This window comes from Lissotriton helveticus, chromosome 11 (assembly GCF_964261635.1).
Source record: "Lissotriton helveticus chromosome 11, aLisHel1.1, whole genome shotgun sequence".
NCBI classification, from domain to species: Eukaryota; Metazoa; Chordata; class Amphibia; order Caudata; family Salamandridae; genus Lissotriton; species Lissotriton helveticus.
Genome location: NC_136072.1, coordinates 923479994 through 923502006, shown reverse-complemented (window position 1 = coordinate 923502006; position 22013 = coordinate 923479994). Strand labels below are relative to the sequence as shown.

General features: G+C 46.5%; 1 protein-coding gene across 18 annotated transcripts in view; it reads right to left on the bottom strand.

Annotated features, from left to right (window-relative positions):
- The window catches only part of MTMR3 (myotubularin related protein 3), a 1335997-nt gene that overhangs the window by 482389 nt on the left and 831595 nt on the right, over positions 1–22013 (bottom strand). For all 18 annotated transcript variants that reach the window (XM_078667211.1, XM_078667215.1, XM_078667214.1 and 15 more), the window contains one exon: positions 5360–5471. In XM_078667211.1, the coding sequence (XP_078523337.1) occupies positions 5360–5471 (112 nt within the window). The remainder of the gene's footprint in view (positions 1–5359; positions 5472–22013) is intronic.

Genomic DNA, 22013 nt, shown 5'->3' with positions numbered 1-22013 from the left:
GAAGACTGTGACTAAGGCTTGAATGCTCTGTATCCTTGCTGGACTGGGATATGCTAGAGCTGTAGACGTGTTTATTGTAGCCCCTAGATATTGATGTATGTGAGAGGGCTGCAGGTGCGACTTGGTGTAGTTGATTGTGAACCCTAAGTCGTGCAATGTTTGAATTGTCTGATGTGTGTGTTGAACACACTGATTGAATGACTTGGCTTTTATGAGCCAATCGTCTAGATAAGGGAAGACATGTATTTGTTGTCTCCTGAGATGTGCTGCTACTACAGCTAGGCACTTTGTGAATACTCTTGGTGCTGTTGTAACTCCGAATGGAAGGACTTTGAATTGATAATGTTGTCCTTCCAGTACAAACCTTAGATACTTCCTGTGAGCAGGATGTATAGGAATGTGGAAGTAGGCGTCCTTTAGATCTAGTGTTGTAAGAAAATCGCCTTGTTGCAGCAGTGGGAGCACTTGTTGTAAAGTATATGAAAATGATCTGATTGTATATAATGATTGAGGGGCCTGAGGTCGAGAATTGGTCTTAGTGTCCCGTCCTTCTTGGGTATTAAAAAATACAGCGAGTAAACCCCTGTTCCTTGGTGTTGTAAAGGAACTATTTCTATTGCGTCCTTTTGAAGAAGTGACAGGACTTCTTGTTTGAGCAGAGTAAGGTGTTCTGCAGACATTGGACGCTGCCTGGGTGGTATGTGTGGAGGGGTTGCTGTAAGTTCCAGGCAGTAGCCATACTGGATAATTTGTCTTACCCACTTGTCTGTTGTGATGGAATTCCAGACAGGTAGGAACTGTGTTAGTCTACCCCCCACAGGAGTGGAATGCTGTTGGAGGAGCAGAGGAAAGTCACTGTTTTGTGGTGGAAGAGGTTCTATTATTGTTGTTACCCCGATCTCTTCCTTTGTTGTTGTTTCCTCTATATCCTCCTCTAAAATATCCCTTGTTAGAGGATGTTTGTGTGTTAGATTTGAAGGATGTTGTATTGTCTGCTACAGTCTGTTTGGAGCCTCCTCTGTAGAAGGAGCGAAGAAAAGAACTTTTAGCTTGTGTGGACTGTAAAGCTCCTATAGATTTGGCAGTATCTGTATCCTTCTTCATCTTTTCAAGTGCTGTGTCTACCTGTGGTCCAAAGAATTGATTTTGATTAAATGGTTGATTTAAAATGGTAGTTTGCACTTACTGTGCAACGCAGGTCTTCTAAGTAGGACACTAGTATTTACAGATCTATATGCAGTGTCTGCCACATCAAGTGCACACTTGATTGAGGCATTGGAAATTAGCTTGCCTTCTTGTATAAGGTCGTTTGCCTGTGCCTTATATTGGTCAGGTAGATGTTCTAGTAGTTCAAATCAAATCAAAAATTTCTTTATTCAGCACTTAAAAAGATACCATAAAAGTACATGAAAACAGATAAAAATACATTAAAAAAATATTTAAAAGAATAGTTCATCCAGTACATTTCATTTCAGTTAGTCCAACATCTCAAATTATATGTTCTAGTAGTTTCTCTAACTGATCATAATGAGCCCTATCATATCTTGAAAGGAGGGCTTGTGTGTTAGCTATACGCCATATGTTAGTAGGTTGCGCAGCTATTCTTTTGCCTGAAGCATCTATTACCGTAGATTCTTTGTCTGGTGAGGGTGCTTCACCTGACGTCTGTGAATTTTCTCTTTTCCTAGCATTTGATACAACTAATGAATCTAATGGTAGTTGTCCCTTAATGTAGGCTGGTTCCCCAGGTGCAGGCCTATATTTTTTCTCTATTCTAGGGTTTAGGATGCTAGAACGTACAGGGTCTTTGAATATCTCTGGAGCATGTTTAATGACCCCTTTAATCATGGGAAGAATTTTAACAGACCTTTGCGATTGTTCAAATGTATCGAAAAGAAAATCCTCCTCTGTTTCGTCAGAATGCATAGTGACACCATGGTAAATAGCAGCTCTGTTTAACAAGTGCCCAGAACTAATGTTATCTTCTGGGGGAGAAGGTTTTGATGGATATGACTGAGGGTCAGGAATATCTGGTATATCATGTGGGTTTGGGTACTCCCAGTCTGTATCATCCATAGGGTATGGGAAAGGCTCATCTGGGTCTATCCCTTTCCATAGACTATACTCATCATCATTTTGTGGTAAATGTGAAGAATGAGGAGGAGAAACCTGTGGTGAAATGCTAAGAGGAGCAGGAAATGAAGGAGAAGGAAGTATAGGAGAAAAAGTGTGCATAGGAGATGTGACAGAGTCCTTCTTCTTGGCAACCACTACAGGTGTAGGTGCTGTGTCTGCTTTCCTCTTTTTATGAGGTGTGGTGGATACATGACCTGTTTCTGGGCCAATGTAGATCTTCTTTTGCGGAGGATAAGGTTGGAAAAGTTAATCTCCTTGTGGAACCTTTGTCGGTGCCGATTTTTTCGGTTCCGGACTAGGTTGCTGCTTGTCTTTAGCCTTAGGAGGTGTTACAGTGTCCTTTGGCGTAGTTTTCGGCACCGAAGGTATTTTCGGTGTCGTAGGCTGTTTCGAGGGCTTGGGCGCATTGGAATCAGGCCTTATCAGTTTCGGTACTGAAGACGATGGCTTCGGCGTGGAAGCTGGCCTCGTCAGCTTCGAGGCGTCGGACGCTGGCTTTGTATCTTTGTCTTTAGAAGTCGACGGTTCAGGAGCCGAGACTTCTTTCGGTGCCGATGGAGCTGGTGCAATCGGCACATGCGGCTTCCTCGGTAAGGAGCTGCCGGAAGGCTTACTTATTTTCTTCGGAGAGGGCTCGATGGCGGGGCTTTCGAAGTGTTCTTTCGGTCACGACTGGGCCCCGAAGGCGGAGTGTTGACCTTTGCCTTCGATTTGGGTGCTGTGTGTGGTGCAGGGGCAGTAGTACTCACGCACTGACCCGATGGTATGGAGTCGTGGGAGTCGTCTGCCTCTGATACGACCATTTCGAGATCATCGGAATTTTCTTTGGAACGAGCGGATCCTCCTCGTCGAAAATATCCACCGGTTCCTGAGCTGATCTCTGCATGTGGTGTCGACGGGCCCTCCGATCTCGGATGGTTTTCTTGGATCAAAAGGACGCACAGGCTGTGCAGCTGGATTTGTCGTGTTCTGGCGATAAGCACAGGTTACAGACCTCGTGGTGGTCACTGCGTGGAAACTTTGCTCCACACACGGGGCATTTTTTGAATGGCGTCTTTTCCATGAGGTGTAGGCCTCACGGCGTGGATTGGCCCAACGGCCTGCGTCGATGACCGGAATCGAGCTGATGGAGTCGAAACGATGTTAGTCGATATCGAAGGTAGTTAGGTGAAGTTTTGATAAGTTTTTGCGCTTCAAAGTACTTGAAAAGTAGATCTCGAGCCAGAGCGGACAAAGTTCATCCAAACCAAGTGGCGGAAAAAACAATCTAAGGATGGAGCCGATGCCCATGCGCACTATCGTCCAAGAGAGGAGTCACCTATCTCGCGACTACAAAAGACTTCTTCCAAGACGACAAGAACATGCAATCCTCCGAGCCCAACACCAGGTGGCAATCTAATGCAAAGTGTAGTATCTGCAGCTCATATGCCTCGAGGAGGTAGTTATTCATTTAAGGGTCCAGCAGTGGTTAGCCATCAAATGGCTTATCCATGATTCAATTTTAAATCTGTGGTCGTAATGAGGTGCAGCGTAGCCACTACCAAGCAGAAGCCCACATCACATGTGTTCACTGAGGAATCAAATGCACAGTGGTGGGATCGAAGTCAAATATGGTGGTGGATGTCGGTCGCAGTTGGGGTAGCCTTGGCGATTGCTGAAGCTGTGTAAAGGTAGAATCTGGCATGGTAGTGTGGAATCATGGCCTGTCCTTTCTTTGACAGGTTTCATCATTGGTGAAGCATGGTACCTGTGCTTATAGCATAGTTGTTCGTAGTAGGGATTGTTGTGTCTGCCATAACTAGGATGAACATGGTGCCAGACTCAGATTTAGTCTTGGGGTATGAGAGGGTGAAGTAGAGTCTACTGGACAGTACTGACTCATCCTAATCGCCATCCATTGGCAATTAACTCTTAAGTCCTTACGACTATATACTCGTCCAAATGGGCAGCCATGATCAGAGTCACCCCACTCTTCATTGACTGCTAAAAGTGGAGCTATCAACAATGGTACAGTTGACAATAAAGGCATTAATGATAGTTTAGCATTTACAGACTCAATATGCCAGACTTACCTGAAGTATGAGACATGACAGAAGTCTTTAAGACCTTGGTTAAGGGCATTGTCAGTGAAAGAGAGGAAGTTGTCAATGGCCCAGCAGTCAATGAGGTCTTCGTTGACGATAACTATTTTGGTGGGAATCCAAAGAAGGTGTTTTTACATTGAGATCACCTGGCAGACTGCTAGTCTAGCCTTTAGGAAAGCTTAGCAGGGGGTTTCTTGGGAGACTGGTCCCCTCCTGAAGATTCTACTCACTCATTACCAGAGCGATACTTGTGGTATTTGTAGACCTTTTTTGAGCAGGAGGCTGAGAGGGCCCTCCTGGACAATGCTAAACCAGAGCTGGGAGATTCTTCCATCCTGAAAACCCCTATTGTGTTGCTCTGGAAGAGTTTTTAAGCAATGTCTACCGATCTTACATTTCTGACGTTTGTGCTCAGGGCAGAGTCAACAGAAATGCACTTATCATGCAGGTCCTATGTGTTGAATGTATTTTATGACAAGCCACAGAGGACCAGAAGACTGTCTTCTTAAAAGACTCAAGTTTGAAGGAAAAAGGGCAAATCCTGCTTCAAATACCACAAAGTCAGAATTCAGGGAGAAAAACGCCACAAGGAAATGGATAAATCCAGTAAGATTCTCACAAATAGCTGAAAAGCGGTTTTGTACAGAACTGAACTCAGCTCCTTGGAGACATCCTGAACTCAAAACGTGTAGTGAAAATCTACGGTATGTTGACTTCTGGTGGAAATGGAGTTCATAGCCCTCCCACCTCACTGCCTGGAGGTTAGGTCTTTTAAAATTATATGAATGGGCTACCATCTTTCACTGTTTTATACTTGTTTCTATGGAAATAGTTTTCTCTAACGATCAGTATGTTACAAGAGGCTTCAATTTCAACAATGGAGAAGATTCAAGCACCTGAATCTATTTAAGATCCACAGCTAGAGAAACATAGAATATCAACCCTAATAAAATCGCAAAATGCACCCATGCATTAAGTCTCATTTTAATTCTTTCTCAATAAAAACAGACTGCTTTGATGTCACAGCGGTGGACACAGTACTTACTTCCACTGTTAATTCACGTGGACCTAATTGTGCAACTCATACAGGAAAATAATCATTAAAAAAGAGAGAAATGTGTGATGATAGTAGTACTCACTTGGAAGGATCTGGCACTTGACTGCAGAGCAGACGCAGTGACTGGAAACTCTTACGAATTGAATGGATATTAGCCATTCCCATGAAGACCACTTCACAGTTCGGATAGTATTCTGTCACCAACATGGAACAAAAGAAAAAGTGATGTCTCTACAGGAAGAACACAACTTCAGTCTAAATAAAGTGTTGGTAAAAGCAGTTCTATTTCTCTAAACACAACAAACCCATCACACAAATCCTGGAACAGCCAGCCTAACACAAGCAACCTACATTTTTCTACTGGTGTAGGAATTAATAGATCTATCGCTTTGCGGCAAAGCAAGTGATACAACTAAATTCTTTGAACATAAATCAACCTGAATTCGGTCTGTGCCAGGTGCCAACTAATTTAACAAACACAAAATTAAGCAATATACAGCTGCCGTCCAGCATCCCAAATCATAGCTTGAGCTGTTTAGAATCAATTGTTTGTTATTGCGTGGTGAAAGATCATTATTACACAGCTTAGCCGCCTACATCAGGACGCCGGTAGAGCGTAATCTTAAAAGGAGTACACAGCGTTTAGGTCTATATCCCAGGGGGCGACCCCGCAATAAGTTTCAATACACAGCGCAATGATAAGGCACTGACTAAGAAACCACTTTTATAGAACCAAAGGAACAAAGAAATAGACAAACAACCCAAACTCCCCCAGTACCAACCGCCCCCAACCCACCGCTCCGCATCAGTTCATGACCATCACTTCTACCTCTACCTAGCAGCCAAGCCCCGGTTAATGTTTTTCAGATTAGTTATTGGAGGCAGCAGGTGGTTCTAGTGGTATGAGTTGTAGGATTTGCAGGTATTTCGGGCATGTTACTTCCCTCATGTCTTTGGTAAGGAGTTGCAAGAATGGGTCCCATATTTTCAGATATTCCGTGCCCTTTCCATCTACACTGAGCGAAAGGGATTCCATTGCTAAGAGGTGCCAGAGCCTTTGAATCCAATCTAGAGGGTCTGGGGCTGGCGAGGACCCCCAATGCGCCAGCAGTACCCATCATGCCGCAAGCATTGCTAGGGCCATCTGCTTACCCCTCATGGATAGCAAAGGGAAGGACACTGGATAGGGAAGTCCTAGTAACGTGTGCTCAAGTGCTCGCGGAAATGTAATCCGAAATGCAGAATCAAGGTAATCGAGGATTGCTGTCCAATACCGCACCACTTTCGGGCAGTGCCACAGTAAATGTACCAACGTGCCAGTAAGACCACACCCACACCAGCAGAGGTCTGACTTAGTTCTGTCCCAGTTCTGTCCCACGATTTGATGCGCTCTGGGGTATAGTACCATTAAGTGACTACATTATAGGCAGACTCTGAACCCGCTGAGTTGGAAGCAGTGTGATGCGCCCGATAAAAGATGTATTTCCACTCTTTTTGCGTTAAGGGCCTCCCTATTTCAGTCTCCCACCGGACCTGTGCCTTTGTGCGCTATTTCTTAGGGTGTGCAATGATCATAGCAGATATGAGTTTGCGATCGTCCTTTTTACAGACCAGCCACTTTTCAAAAGCTGTCATGGGGCGGGACATGAGAGCGAAGTTTGAGGACTGTGTCACCCAATGTGCAAGTTGTGAACAATGGAAGGCGTCTGATGCTGGAAGATCATAATCCTTGCGGAGTTGGGAAAAGGGAATCAAACCATCTAAATCAAAAAGGAGATCCCACTCTTTTACAACCGTCCTCCCTCCAGCGGTGAAAAACTGGAGGCGCGCAACCTGGTGTGAAATCGGGGTTGTCCACGATAGGGGTCATAGGTGAGGGGAATGTAGTCCAACCCTTCTGGCACGCTAGCTGGTCCCAAACCTGAAGGGTCGGCGATGTAACCGGAGAGGAGTATAGGCCCCAAGCTCTGTGTCTGCGCGGAAGCCACAGTTCACGCCAGATATTACAACCGTCCACTGTTTGGTCCATAAAGTTCCAGTGCTTACTGGACAAAGGCCTGTTCCATTCTGTGATATAGAGAAGGCAAGCCCACCGCTAGCTTTCGGAGAGGTGGCCAGTGATAATGCAAGCCATGGCTTCTTATTACGTCACAAAAACTTAAGGAGCCCCTGTAGTTTCCGAAGGGCACCTGGCGGTGGCCTCACAGCAAGCATTTGGAAGTTGTATAGGATGCGCGAGAGCACAGTAATTGTCACTGCTGCTAACCTCCAGTACCACGCCAGGTTGAGGCGGGACCAGTCTGATAACGCCTTGGTCATTTGTTCCAACAATAATTTGTGGTTGAGGGCATTTATCTTAGCGATAGACTGGGTCAGCCGAACGCCAAAGTATGTATCTGTATATCTGTGTGCACCCAATGGAAGGCGAAATCCTGCTGCAGGTCCTGGACCTCGGGTTCAGGAATAGAGATGCTAAGAATTTGCGATTTCGAGAAGTTGACCTTGAACCCTGCAACGTCTTTAAAAAGTGAGAAGCTCTCGCGACAGGTGCCGCAGTGTTGACTGGGGTTGGGTAAGTGAGAGGATGACATTGTCCGCATGCATACTAATTTTGTGTCTCAGCACCGAATTTGATACCTATAATGTCAGGGTGGGAGCAAACGCGTTGTGCAAAATGGCTCCATATAGAGCACAAATAAAAGCAGGGACAAGGGACAACCCTGCCGCATTCCCCTGGCAAACTGCTTGAGGCTGCAAATGCTGGTGCCGAAGTGAGGCGGGGGAGACATCGTTGAGCCGCAGACACTGTGGAGGCGGCCTGGACATTTGCAAGTGTGCCGCTGGGCGTGCGGTGCGGCTCCCGCTGATTGGTGCTGCGGCCGTCTGGGAGCCCCCCGCACCGCACCCGGCATCAGCAATAGACGGTAGGGCGCAATTGGCTTGAGCAACGCTGCCGCAGTCTCTCCTTACAATAGATAGAGATTTGGAGATAAAGACTACCCCATCAGCTATAGTCAAGTCCTGGGCATAAGGGCATTTGACTTGCAGAGTGGAGAAGGCGTTTAGAAGGAACGTGTCGTACCCCGTATACAGCGTGCTGCGGAGTGGTGTGAGGTAGCCTCTGCTCTCAACTTAAGGAGAACGGCGCGGGCGCGCTGGGGATACTGCAGGGCCCCCCCCACCCTGTGGTTCTGAAAATCTGGACCCTGTTGTCATCCCAATAACGAGGTCCAATACCCGTGTCACAAAATATCAACGTACCATGACGAATTTGGTGTCAGCGAACCGATAATGATTAGGGCATCATTCCCATACATTCGCGTCATAATCGAGGGTCGCCAGCACCCCCAAATCGTAGTTTCCGTCCCGACCCCTTAGACTCCATTTTGTGAACGACATTCATCTTACGTCTTGCCCTCATGATAAGTCAATTAAAGGTCGAGCTTGATCTAAAAGGACACGTCCTCCTTCCCTGACTCCCCCTGACCTGTCCCAACTGACTCCATTGCCTTTAGCCAAACCTGTCTGGGCAGCCCCTCGCCCAGTGGCCAAATGCGATAGCATCGATACATAACATTCCTCAAACCATTCACTACATACAAACCATGCTTTCTACAAACACACACCTGTCCTGTTCCCTGTTTATGGCCAGTTTTATGACTAGGAGGTGCCTTCCTTTATTGGGGTTTCATCGATATCTGATGGGAGTTCCGGGCTTGGCTGAGTAATCTATCACGCATTTGACATCTAAAATACGGGCTTGCCTACATGACTTCGCTCTTTTGTATTATTGTAGAAATATGTGTATAGCCATATCATAAACTCAAGAATTCTCGCTCGCAGCTATTATTTCTGTATATAAGGAGAAGGCTGGTTTTGTAAAAACGAACAGTCTCCTGAGAACACATGACCCGTGTTTGTCGTGCTTCTAGGACACCTGTTACTTGGTAGCTATCAATAAAACTTGATCTCTGACTCGACTAGAAGACTCCGTGTTTCTGTGGTCCGGAACAGGGAGAACTCAGAGGTCTTTGGGTGTTATCCCCTGGCACCAAACGGGTTCCTAAAAACCCGTTACCTCAGTTGGCGCCCAACTCGGGGCGGTATCAAGCGGCGACGGTCCAAGCCAGATGTTCGTGAGAAGCTTCGTGTGAAAATTCCGGAGGACGGCCAGCCACTTCAGCGACCCCTGTATGTCGACGTGGTTCCGAAGGTCTTTGCTGCGAGGTTCCCCGCGTCCCGACGGCTACGAAGGACTGCTGCCCTGACTATCGCCTTGTTTTGGACCCAGTGATCCTTGGTAGAGCGAAACGATGGACGAGTCTTCTAGCGACGTCACCGATCTTCAAATACTTCAGTTAAGTATAAGTGGAGCGTCTCCCAGTCCTTAGTTTGTCCTTAGTTTTTTGGTATCCTCGAGATACGCCTTGATTTGGTACTTGCAAGCCCCAAAGCCGAAGGACTTGTGTTTTCACGAGAAATATCGTAATCGATAATCCTTTGAAGTTTGAAGCTAGACTAGTGAGCAAAGATTCCTGGTTTTAGCAGACTTGGAAACTTGTTTTGTCTTGGTTATAGTAAGGACTCCCGATTAGAGGATTCCTGTCCGGTTCCTCCGATTGGAACTCCAACATATGAGCTCTACGTAAAGCACGGCGTAGGCCCTATCACATATAATGAAGTGTGGATAAAATACACCCGCAAGGATGGTGTTTTAAAATGGCCCCAATATGGTAGTTTCGACTCAGAAATATTAGATAACCTAGAGGTCAAATTATTTAAGAGAAAAGCCCGGCCGGCGATGTTTGACTCTTTTCGCTTATGGCGCAAAGAAGCAAAACAGAAAGAAATAAAGTTAGCGAAAAGGAATAAAAAAGGTATGTCAATGGTGCAAGCTGCCGTTGCATACAGGGATAACGAGGAAGAGCAAGAAAGCGAACAAATACTTAGGAGCAAGAAACTAGCAGTAGATAAATGCTACCCGATGTTACCAAATAAGGGACAAGGTCAAGAGGGAAGATCCAAGAAAGATCCATTAATGTCCCACTTATTAAGCTCACCTCCACCTTATGCGTTAGATGCTACTACAACGCCAAAGCGTTTTTCTATACCACGCCCCGGCGCACGAAACACAGCTTTTGCACACACGCCAGCTACTGTTCAGCTGGTTCCTACTTCTCCGGCGCAGCCTTCTCAAGGGCCGCCATCTTTGCTACCTACTCCATCTACTTCTACGACTTTGCCTACAGCTCCAGCTATTGTCTATGATACCGCGTCTGCTACTACTTCAATCTCCTCTACTATTGCCTCTACTTCTTCTTTGCCTCAGCCTGTTTTTTCCAATGCACTTGCTCCTCCGCAAGCTTCTCCTTCTATTAGACAAAGAGTGACAGGTACCGTCACTGGTCTGCTTTCACCTTTCTTCGGGTCGCCTAAGACGACCCCTAAAACAGATGATAGACAGTTACGTAGTCAACTGCCTGATTACGAGGAAAGAAAAGTGCTAAATGAACTAGCCCGTAAATGGATTACGGATACTGTTAGATATGACGTTCAGTCTGTTATGGAAGTTTTCCGTCAATGGAATGCACCCACTCAGAGATACGTATTCGAAGAAATGTGTGTATACCTGGGCGAAGATTTGGAGACAAATGATCCCACATACACAATGAACGAACTATGGCGTACACGCTTTAAGTTCCACGAAGGCATGATTACAGGCAGAGATGTTGAGAACGCGATAGAGTTATTACTCTCTTATAGGAGTAAAGGAAACGTCTCTAGATCATTGTACGAAGACGACGTATCAGATAGGAAAAGAGCGAGACAGTACCCCATGAGAGAGGTTCCTCCGGTTTGGAGGGAAGGCGATGCCAATGTAGTACCGCCAATTCTGCCTCATTTCCAGCGTGTATGGGTACATGTCCCCTGGAAACGATCCGAAGTCTTAGCGCTCAAGCAGACATTGCCTGATCCTCGTAAAAACCCAACTGGGTATTATAAGGAGTTATCGCAAACTGCAAGCTCATGTATAATGAATTTAGCGGACATAGACATGTTGTTTGGGAACGTTGTTCCACATCCTCTATGGAGCAAAATACGTCATACGAACCATGCCCAAGAACTAGGTGACTCATGGGCGAACATTGCCGCTATAGATGCTAGACAAATTGGTGGTTCTAAACCTGAGCCGCTAATAGCTGAACTTCCCGGTAGAATTATTGCGTACATGAAAACAATAATGCCTGAAGTACGCGTGAACTGGGACAAGCTATCTGCATGCAAGCAGAAGAAAGATGAGAATGTGTCTGACTTTCACAAGATTCGAGGAGACTTTCACCGATCATAGTGGTCAGGATATGGCTACGGAGGGTGGCCAAAGATTGTTTGTAGACAAGTTCGTACATAATTTAATCCCTGAACTGTGTAATAAATTGAAAGATTCAGAGAGTGCTTGGGCTGTCTCTACGTCAGCTCAAATTTTAGCTACAGCCCAGTACTATGAAAATAGGCGCAAAGACGAGCTAGATAAAGTAGACAGAAAGACAAAAGATTTAAAAACTAAAGTTCTTCTCCAGCAAGCTTATCCGCCTCGTACGGCTAGTCAGCCCAGTTATCAACCGCAACATCAGTATTCGAGAAACGCGCAAGGAAACGAGTTTTCCCACCAGCGTATTGCTTATGGCCCGAATCAATGTGCATATTGCAAGGAAGAGGGTCACTTTAAAGGTAATTGTTCGGCTCTTGCGCGACGTTTGAGCGGTGCTTCGGGTGTAAGGGGAAGAGGTGTTCAACATGCCCCTAGAGGTAGGGGCCGTGGAAATTTCACGCAGAATACAACTTCTTTTACGCCTCAGAATTCGATGAACAGCTTCGACCAACAGAATAATGCGTCGACCAGGTCAGCTCAGTACTATGCTGACGACTATTACACCGAACATGAATATGAGGGTAACGATTGCTAGGACAGCCATGGACAAAGAGAGGGAGTTGTTTCAGTTCCAGTAGATCAGAATGGACCTTATGTCGAGGTAATAGCCTCAGGAGTGTCAGAGCCATTTCTGCTGGATACTGGTGCTACAAAAAGTTCTATCATGCACTCGAAACTTCCTGGCGCACATTTGTCTGGCGAAATGAATGTTTCAGTAGGTTTCTCTGGCGCCCCTGTTAGAAACCCGATCTCCAGTCCTGTATCTCTTTCTATTGGCCCATGCGAATTAGAGGCACCCCTCATTCTTACAACAGGTTGCGGTGAAAATTTGTTAGGATTGGATTTGCTAAAAAGGTTATATGCGACTTTGTACTGTTCACCATTAGGAGTACAACTTACTTTCGGTAAGAAAGTCATTTCTCCAATGTATGTGTCGAAAGAAAATATTGCAACTGAATTGTCGAATCTTCCTGATGTACTCTGGGCAAATGGTTCTAATGATGTAGGTCGTTTGGAGATAGCACCATATGTCATAACATTAAAAGCCAACATTAGGTTACCACGTATTCCCCAATACAAAATATCTAGCGAATGTGAAAAGGCGTTATTGACGATTGTTTATGACCTGATTGATAAAAATGTCATCGAAGAAACAACAGGAAATGTTTGTAACAGTCCAGTTTTGCCCGTCTTAAAACGTACTGATCCTTCACAACCCCCTGTGTATAGGTTCGTGATCGACCTCATAGAAGTGAATAAGATAGTTATCCCACAGTTTCCAGTTGTCCCCGACATTACTGCTTTGCTGACGATGGTTCCAGCTTCAGCAAATTGGTTCTCGGTGATTGACCTGAAGAACGCTTTCTTCAGTATCCCGATTGCTGAGGAGAGTAGAGATATTTTCGGATTTAATTTAGGAGGACGAAGTTTCCGCTTCAAGTGCGCTCCTCAAGGCTACTGCGAAAGCCCATCAATATTCAGTCAGGCCCTGAAAACACAACTAGACACGATTGTTCTACCAAATGGTTCAACTCTGATTCAGTATGTAGACGATCTACTGATCGCTGCAGACACTTAAGAGATTTGCAAGAAAGCTACGTTATCAATATTGCATCACTTATGTGACATGAGGCACAAAGTCTCTCTCTCCAAACTACAATTTTGCCGACAAGAGGTAACCTACTTAGGTCACATCTTGTCGAAGGAGGGAAGGAGACTGACACCAGAAAGAATACAGGCAATCGCAGAACTAAGTGCTCCAAGGACACAGAGAGAGGTTCGAGCCTTCTTGGGCATTACATCGTACTGTAGACAATGGATACCGAATTTCTCACTACTAGCTAAACCCTTGCTGGCACTACTCTGTAAAGACACTCCAAATCCTATGCCTTGGTCTGAAGATTGCCAGACGAGTTTCCACAAGTTGCGTGATGCATTATGTTCGGCTCCTGTGTTGGGAAACCCCAACTACAGTAAGCCTTTTACATTATATGTCCACGAGAAGGAAGGTTGTGCATTATCAGTTTTAACACAACATTTTGGGGACAGACAGCGCCCATGCGCGTATTTTTCGGCAACTCTAGACCCTGTGGCTACAGCCCTACCAAGTTGTCTGAGGGCTACCGCCGCAGCAGCTGTCTGCATCCGACAGTCCGCTGGATTAGTCATGAATAATACTCTGATCGTTATGGTTCCGCATGCAGTAGACATTTTACTAAACAGGACGAAGACACAACACCTTACTAGCGCTCGACTATCCAGTTACGAACTTACGCTACTAGCAAGTCACATCCACATAAAGAGGTGCGATACACTGAATCCCGCAACGTTATTACCCATTCCGACAGGAACAGACGAGATTGATAAACATGACTGCTGCTTTAGGACAGAAGAAGAGACAAAAGGGAGAGTAGACTTACAGGACACTCCCCTTCCTGAATGCAATGATACTTTATGGGTTGATGGTTCATGTTTCAAGCAGCCGAATGGTGATACGACTGCAGCATATGCCGTAACGACATTACACACCATTATAGAGACTGCGCGCATTTCCCATAATTCTGCACAAGCTGCAGAGCTAATTGCGCTTACCAGAGCATGTGTGTTAGCGAAAGGAAAGCGAGTGAATGTGTACACTGACAGCCAATACGCCTTTGGTGTGGCTCACAGTTTTGGGAGATTGTGGCGTGAACGTGGGTTTCTTACGTCACATGGTGCAAAGATACAACATGGTCAGCTAGTTAATGAGCTCCTCCAGTCACTGACCTTGCCACTACAAGTTGCCATTATAAAATGTAGTGCACACAAAAAGATTCAGGATGATGTTGGCCGCGGGAATGCATTTGCAGACGAGGTTGCGAAAGAGACTGCAAGGAACACAATGAGTCGGATGTATGTTGTAGGTCCCGCTAGATGTATTACTGATGTAGGAATGTGTGAGGACACCATTGAAAGCGTGAAATCTATACAAGCCGAGGCAACTGAGAAAGAGGTGAATGAATGGAGAGAAAGTAAGGGTAGATTAGATACGAATGGTTGTTGGGTCGAATTGTCAGAACACCAGCGATGGTTATTGCCTAACGCCTATGTACTTGCAGTAGTAACAATGGCTCACGGATTTGCACACATCAGTTCGAGAGGAATCTGTAAAGTATTGGCCCCAGTATGGCAAAATAGCAACATCCCGAAATATGCAGAGAATGTGGTCAGAAACTGTATGGTGTGTTTGAAGTACAATCCCGGTAGGGGAACCCCAACTCCAGCTGGTCATTTTGCGCCTCCAACGTATCCGTTCGAGGTTTTGCAGCTCGATTTCATCCACATGGAGAGATGCAACAATCTGAAGTATGTGCTCGTTGTTGTTTGCGCTTTCTCCAGGTGGGTGGAAGCGTACCCCCTTAAAGACAATACTGCCTTGTCAACCGCCAAAGCCCTTGTCAAAGAGTTCTTCCCGAGATTTGGCATGCCTAGAATCGTCTGGAGTGATAATGGAAGTGAATTCGTAGGACGCGTGATGAAGAGAGTGTGTGAATGTTTAGGCATACAGCAAAAATTCCACTCTGCGAATCACCCCCAATCAGCTGGATTGGTAGAGTGCTACAACGGCACTTTAAAGCTCAAATTAGCCAAGATCCAAGCCAGTACAGGTCTTAAATGGCCCGACGCCTTGCCCCTAGCACTCTTGTCAACTAGGATGACTGCCCATTCCAGATTAGGACTTAGCCCTCACGAGATAGTGTTTGGCCGCCCAGCCAACGTCTGGGGCGTGCCAAGACCAAAGAAACTTAGCGAAATAGAGCACCCCGTACTGCTTGACTATTTGTGCGAATTGACAACTAAATTGCGTGTTTTACACCAACAGGTTCACAGTTCCTCTCCACCAGCCTCTGACGATCCAGGTCACTCCATCACACCCGGCACGTGGGTCTTGGTGCGGAACTTCCAGCGCACCAACAACGGACAGCCGAGGTGGACCGGACCTTACCTGGTACTTCTTTCCACGAGGTCAGCGGTTCGGGTGGACGGCAAAAAGAACTGGGTGCACGGGACCCATTGTAAACGGGTCCCTCTGCCCCTTCCATACGACCGGTGGGTCAACGAAGGAATTGCCGACTCAGAGACAGAATCCATACCTCGGTTCATCCCTTTCAGCGATGCACGTTTAAAAGAAACTGGTACCGAAAAGGAGAGTGATCATATTTTACAAGGATTTGTGCCACAGTCTACGCAGTTGGACACTACCGAACCTGAGGCATTGTTTGAAGACCACACTGTGCCAGGAAAACGACGGTACTATTTGAGGACTAAACGAAGAGACTAAATAAAAACGAACTAAAGTGATTTCCCTCCCCCAAGAACTATTTTTTGATTTTTCAGCTCTCTCACTCTCAGGAAACTTGCTCATTTTTTGATTTTCGAACCGCCATCCGGTTCTGCTGCTAGGGTCGCGGTTGAAGGCTGGGGAGTGCAACTGGGGACGTTTAGGTCAACGGTTCTGGTTGGTCCAAGGGAGTTACCCCGGACTGAACAGAGCGCACCCCCTGGCAGAACCAACCTACCACCGCGGGCAGCAACTAGAGGATGGAGTTTCCTAGGGTAAAGAGACCTACCAGACTCCCAAACTTTGAAAGACAATTATGCACTGTACTGGCCAAAAGAAAGTTTTTGATAACATGTATTTTAATGTTGTGTAGCATAACAATGTTTTTGACTGGTTATACTCTATTCGTATTCCAAGTTACCTTTTCAAATGACACCCGGCCACAGCCTCCTCCTACTATCTCTCCACACTACTTTCACCCTCTACCTGAACACGAATCTGCCAGAAGACTCGAATTTGTAAATAACTCATTTATTCAACTCCTACACCAACACCAGTCCATCATGAACACATCGAACTGTTGGATATGTGGACTCATGCCACACACGACGGATAAGGGTATCCAGTTATTATGGTTCTCTGTGGGCTTTCCAGACCATGTTCCTATTCGCCCTAGAACCATACCCGACACGTTCTACTGAAAGTGATTCCAGTAACAAGGCACTAATAGCAGGGATAAGAAATATGAGTAGAGAGTTCGACACCTATCTTACGATTCCCAAAGATGAACTCACTCCGTACACTCGTTGGAACGTAACTAAATATGGAGTTTACCTGAGTAAGAGCCAGACAGCAAAGAAATCCCGCCCAGTTTGGATAGTACCCAACCGAGGTCACTTATGTTTACAGGGTATCGGCAGGGATCCCAAAGCTCAATTAGGAAAGAGTATATGCGCGGAAACATATGTGTTCGCTTCCCGAACTTCCCCTATATTATTAGCAGCCAAAGGCACGTACTTCGTCTGCCATGACCAAGCTTACACGTGGTTACCCCCTGACTTCTCAGGTACATGCTTTATCGCATTTCTGCTGCCTCCCACCTACACGGCCAGAGCAGATTACCATCGGACAAGGACAGCTAGAGGTGTCGTGAGCAAAGACGACACCGCGGGTCAGGAATTCGCTGACTTCGGAAAGGGTTTTCTGCCATTTTGGGGGCCTATGGTAAACAGCAGGAATATTCGCCAGTTATCGAGGATAGTTGAATCCGCCGTGACTACAACGGCCGGAGCCCTTGGAAATTTGACGACCGAACTTCAGTCGGATCGACTTATTACCCTTCAGAACCGAGTTGCCCTAGATATCATACTCGCCGATCGTGGTGGTGTGTGTAGAGTGATCCAATCCAGTTGTTGCATTTTCATCCCTGATAACGCACCGACAGTGTACCAAGCCATCTCTAAACTACACGAAATATCTGATTCCCTCCACGTGGAAAAAGGAGATTGGTCCTTACTAGGGTGGTTCTGGGAACTGATCGCTACATGGGGATGGAAAACACTGATCTTCATTGGGATGATCTTAGCACTTCTGTTTATGTTCTGCCTGTGTATACAGTGCGCTCCTGCACTATGTGGCCTCTGTGCTACGTCATGTGTACGGAAGCCTGTGTCAAGAGGCGAACTGAGCAACAGAATGATGTTACAGCAGCATCTCCACGAATTCCTTCATACGGATTTGGACTCAGATTAATATGATTTATTGCCTTACATAAGGGCAAAAGGAGGGTCTGTGGTTCTGAAAATCTGGACCCTGTTGTCATCCCAATAACGAGGTCCAATACCCGTGTCACAAAATATCAACGTACCATGACGAATTTGGTGTCAGCGAACTGATAATGATTAGGGCATCATTCCCATACATTCGCGTCATAATCGAGGGTCGCCAGCACCCCCAAATCGTAGTTTCCGTCCCGACCCCTTAGACTCCATTTTGTGAACGACATTCATCTTACGTCTTGCCCTCATGATAAGTCAATTAAAGGTCGAGCTTGATCTAAAAGGACACGTCCTCCTTCCCTGACTCCCCCCTGACCTGTCCCAACTGACTCCATTGCCTTTAGCCAAACCTGTCTGGGCAGCCCCTCGCCCAGTGGCCAAATGCGATAGCATCGATACATAACATTCCTCAAACCATTCACTACATACAAACCATGCTTTCTACAAACACACACCTGTCCTGTTCCCTGTTTATGGCCAGTTTTATGACTAGGAGGTGCCTTCCTTTATTGGGGTTTCATCGATATCTGATGGGAGTTCCGGGCTTGGCTGAGTAATCTATCACGCATTTGACATCTAAAATACGGGCTTGCCTACATGACTTCGCTCTTTTGTATTATTGTAGAAATATGTGTATAGCCATATCATAAACTCAAGAATTCTCGCTCGCAGCTATTATTTCTGTATATAAGGAGAAGGCTGGTTCTGTAAAAACGAACAGTCTCCTGAGAACACATGACCCGTGTTTGTCGTGCTTCTAGGACACCTGTTACTTGGTAGCTATCAATAAAACTTGATCTCTGACTCGACTAGAAGACTCCGTGTTTCTGTGGTCCGGAACAGGGAGAACTCAGAGGTCTTCGGGTGTTATCCCCTGGCACCAAACGGGTTCCTAAAAACCCATTACCTCAACCCCCTGCATTGGGATTTTGTGACCGGGGGTTTGCCACCGTGGGTGCTGGATCGCAACTACCTGAGGTCTGAGGCCTGGCAGTGCTGAAGGTGGCGCAGGGGCTCGTAGACTACAGTGGCGGTGAGGCGGGTCAGGAGCACAAAGAGCAAGCTGTAATTGGGTTTAGAGTGGCCCCAGAGCTGAGGAGCATTGCGCGGAGAGCACAGCTGTTACACGTAAGACGGACACTAGCAGAGAACTGCGCCATGTCGCACGTCGATAAGTTCTTCTCGCAGGTGTGGCAGACATGAGTAAGCCTGAAAAAAAACAGCCACGGCTCACGTTTGAGCTGCGCAAAGGCGGTAAATACTCACAGAACGTGGCCTCGGATTTGGAGCTGGAATCGGCGGCGCAGGCACACACGGCGCTTGAGAAATCGCTGGCCGCCATTCAGGCTAGCCTACAGGCCATTGATGGGAAGATAGAGGCCCTTAATGGTAGGATGAACCACTTCTCCTCCAAGCTGGACAAGCAAGCAGCGAGAATCGGGGAGGCAGAACAGCGCATTTCTGATGCTGAAGATGGTCTGCAACACGTGACCACGAAGACAGCCAACATCACAAAACTCCTCGCGGTCATCCAGGCAAAAAACGAGGACATTGAAGCGCGCTCGAGGCACAATAACATGCGCATTTTAGGCCTGCCGGAGTCCACCAACTTGGGGCGCCTCGAACACTATGTGGAGACTCTTTTGCTGGACATTTCTGGAGCAGACATGTTTGCGGTGGAGCGGGCGCACAGGTCCCTGACGGCACGTCTGTCCCCGGGGGCCCCTTCACGGCCGATCATCGCCAGGCTACAAAATTTTAGAGATCGCGACACTGTTGTGCGGATCAAAAGGGCACAATCAATTACAAAGGTAATGTTCTCACGTTTTACCCAGACTTTACGGCAACAGTACAAGCAGCATGAAAAGAGTTTCAGGGCGTGAAAAAGCTGCTAATGAAGGAACAAATTCCATACGCCATGCTCTATCCAGTGCGACTGCGCATCGGTGATGCAGCCGCTTCCAAGATGTTCACAAATCCTAAACAGGCGATGGAACATGCCAAAAATTTGCACCGGCAGAGAAGCCCCCCGGCTCACACTTCAGATGTGGATGATTGAGCAGCTGGATGTTCCCTGTTATGTAACTCCGTTTACAGTGATTGGACTCAAATGTGGTAAGGGCTGTTTTACAGTTGCACTATGCGCTGGATGGGTTAATTGAACTACTGTGTATCGAGTGAGCCCAGTGAGCTCCGGGACATTATGACCAGTGCGGGCGCTGCTTGAGCATGGCTCCTGTTGTTTCATATAAGTGTAAGCAAGTAGACGTATGTTTTGGACATAGCTGAGCAGAGACATATTCCATGTTTGGAGAGCCAGAGCATTGATATACTGTACTGTATTTTATCATGGCTGTTCAAGTGGAAACGGGCTCTCAATCAGTTGTTCTACACTGTGCCAGCTCCTAAGTGCTTGATGGTTTAGCGTTTGGGTATTGGGACACGTTGAGACATCCGCGGCCCCCTCCCTCCCAGATCAGGGAGTGGATTCGCCGCTACGATCCCCCATGGGTATTCCCCACCTGACCTATCGTTTTCAGCTGTTTTTGTTGGGTTGGGAGTTATATGAGGGCCGAACCTTTGGCAAATTGGGGGTGCTGAAGTGGGTGGGTATGTTCTATTGTTTCAAGCCGGAAGGTGACTGCAATGGGTACTATGATAGCTGTGGATATGTATACATGTGCTCTGGAATTGGGTGTTATGCCTACTGTTCTGACTACCACCATATATGACAGGAAAAAAGTTTAACTGCATAACTTGGAATGTCCAGGGTTTAAATACACCTAAGAAGACCAGGCAGCTCGACAGACATAATGTGAAAATTGCCCTTCTGCAGGAGACCCACCCGAGTAAACACACAGAAGGTACAGTGGCATTCAGATGGGCAGCCTACAGTCTAGCCTCGTCGTACTCCAATTATGCCAGGGGGGTACTCATTCTTGTTAAGAAAGGGGTGTCGTTCAAGGCTGTACGGAATTGTGTAGACACGGAGAGTCGCTGGGCTATGGTGCAGGGCAAACTGGGGATGGTCCTGGTAACAATTGTCAATCTGTATGGTCCTGTGGTGGACCATACATCGCCTTTTTTTTTTACAAATGCTTAAAGTATTGCACACTTGGCCGGAAGCAAAAATCCTATCGGGCGGGATCTCAACACTCACCTCAATCCACTGGTGGATAAATTCGACCCAGAGTGAGCACGCGCAGTTAAAGTTGCAGAGTGCACAAGAGATATAAAGTTGGAGATGGGTCTGATGGATGGTTGGCGTCTGCGAAATGAGGGGAGGCTTGAAGGTACACATATCACCCCTGCTTCTAACAGTTGGTCTCGGCTGGACTACTGGCTGCTTAGCGAAGAGGCTAAAGCATGGGTGGAAAAGGTTCACACACTTCCACGAACCCTCTCTGATCATAATTCCGTTCTCCTAGAGGTGGCTATACCCGCTAACCTACACAGACCATTCACATGGCGCTTTAGGGCAGACGCGCTAACAGACCCGACCTATGCTGACGCTATGTTATGTTATGTTATGTTATTAAAAATTTATAAAGCGCGCGTACGCCCAGGGGCTTCTTGGCGCTATCAGGACTGCTATTGCACAATATTTTGAGTTAAATGTGGGGTCAGTTGAAAGTCATGCGCCCCTATGGGAAGCCTTTAAGGTGACCTTAAGAGGGGTGTGTATAAGTAACTCGGCAGGGATCCTTCGAGACCTCCGAAGACAATGGCAGACTATTGAAAACAGGTGGAGACCCTTGAAACTCAATACAACTACGCACCTTCCAGGGATATACTGGCCCAAATTCACGAACAAGTAGAAGAATATAACTCTTTAGCAGATATAGAAATAAAGTATTTATCCAAGCGTCATGTGGCTAGGGCATATGGGGAGGGTGGGAGACCGGGTAGGATTTTAGCCAATAGATTATGTGACAGGTCTGATAACCTTCCGATAGCTCACGTCAGAGCCCTTTCCCATAGGGTGTGGCACCAGACAAGGTTGCCCTTTGTCCCCGCTACTCTTTGCCATTGTTTTAGAAACCCTAGCGTGCAAAATCCGGCAATGCCACAGGGCTGCTGCACTAAATTTTAATAATTTTGGAATTTTATTATGCGCGGGACGATATGGTCCTTTATGTTCGCGAACCGCAGCAATATCTATCCCAGGTTCTGCGGGAATATATCAAATTTTGTCTATTTTCAGGAC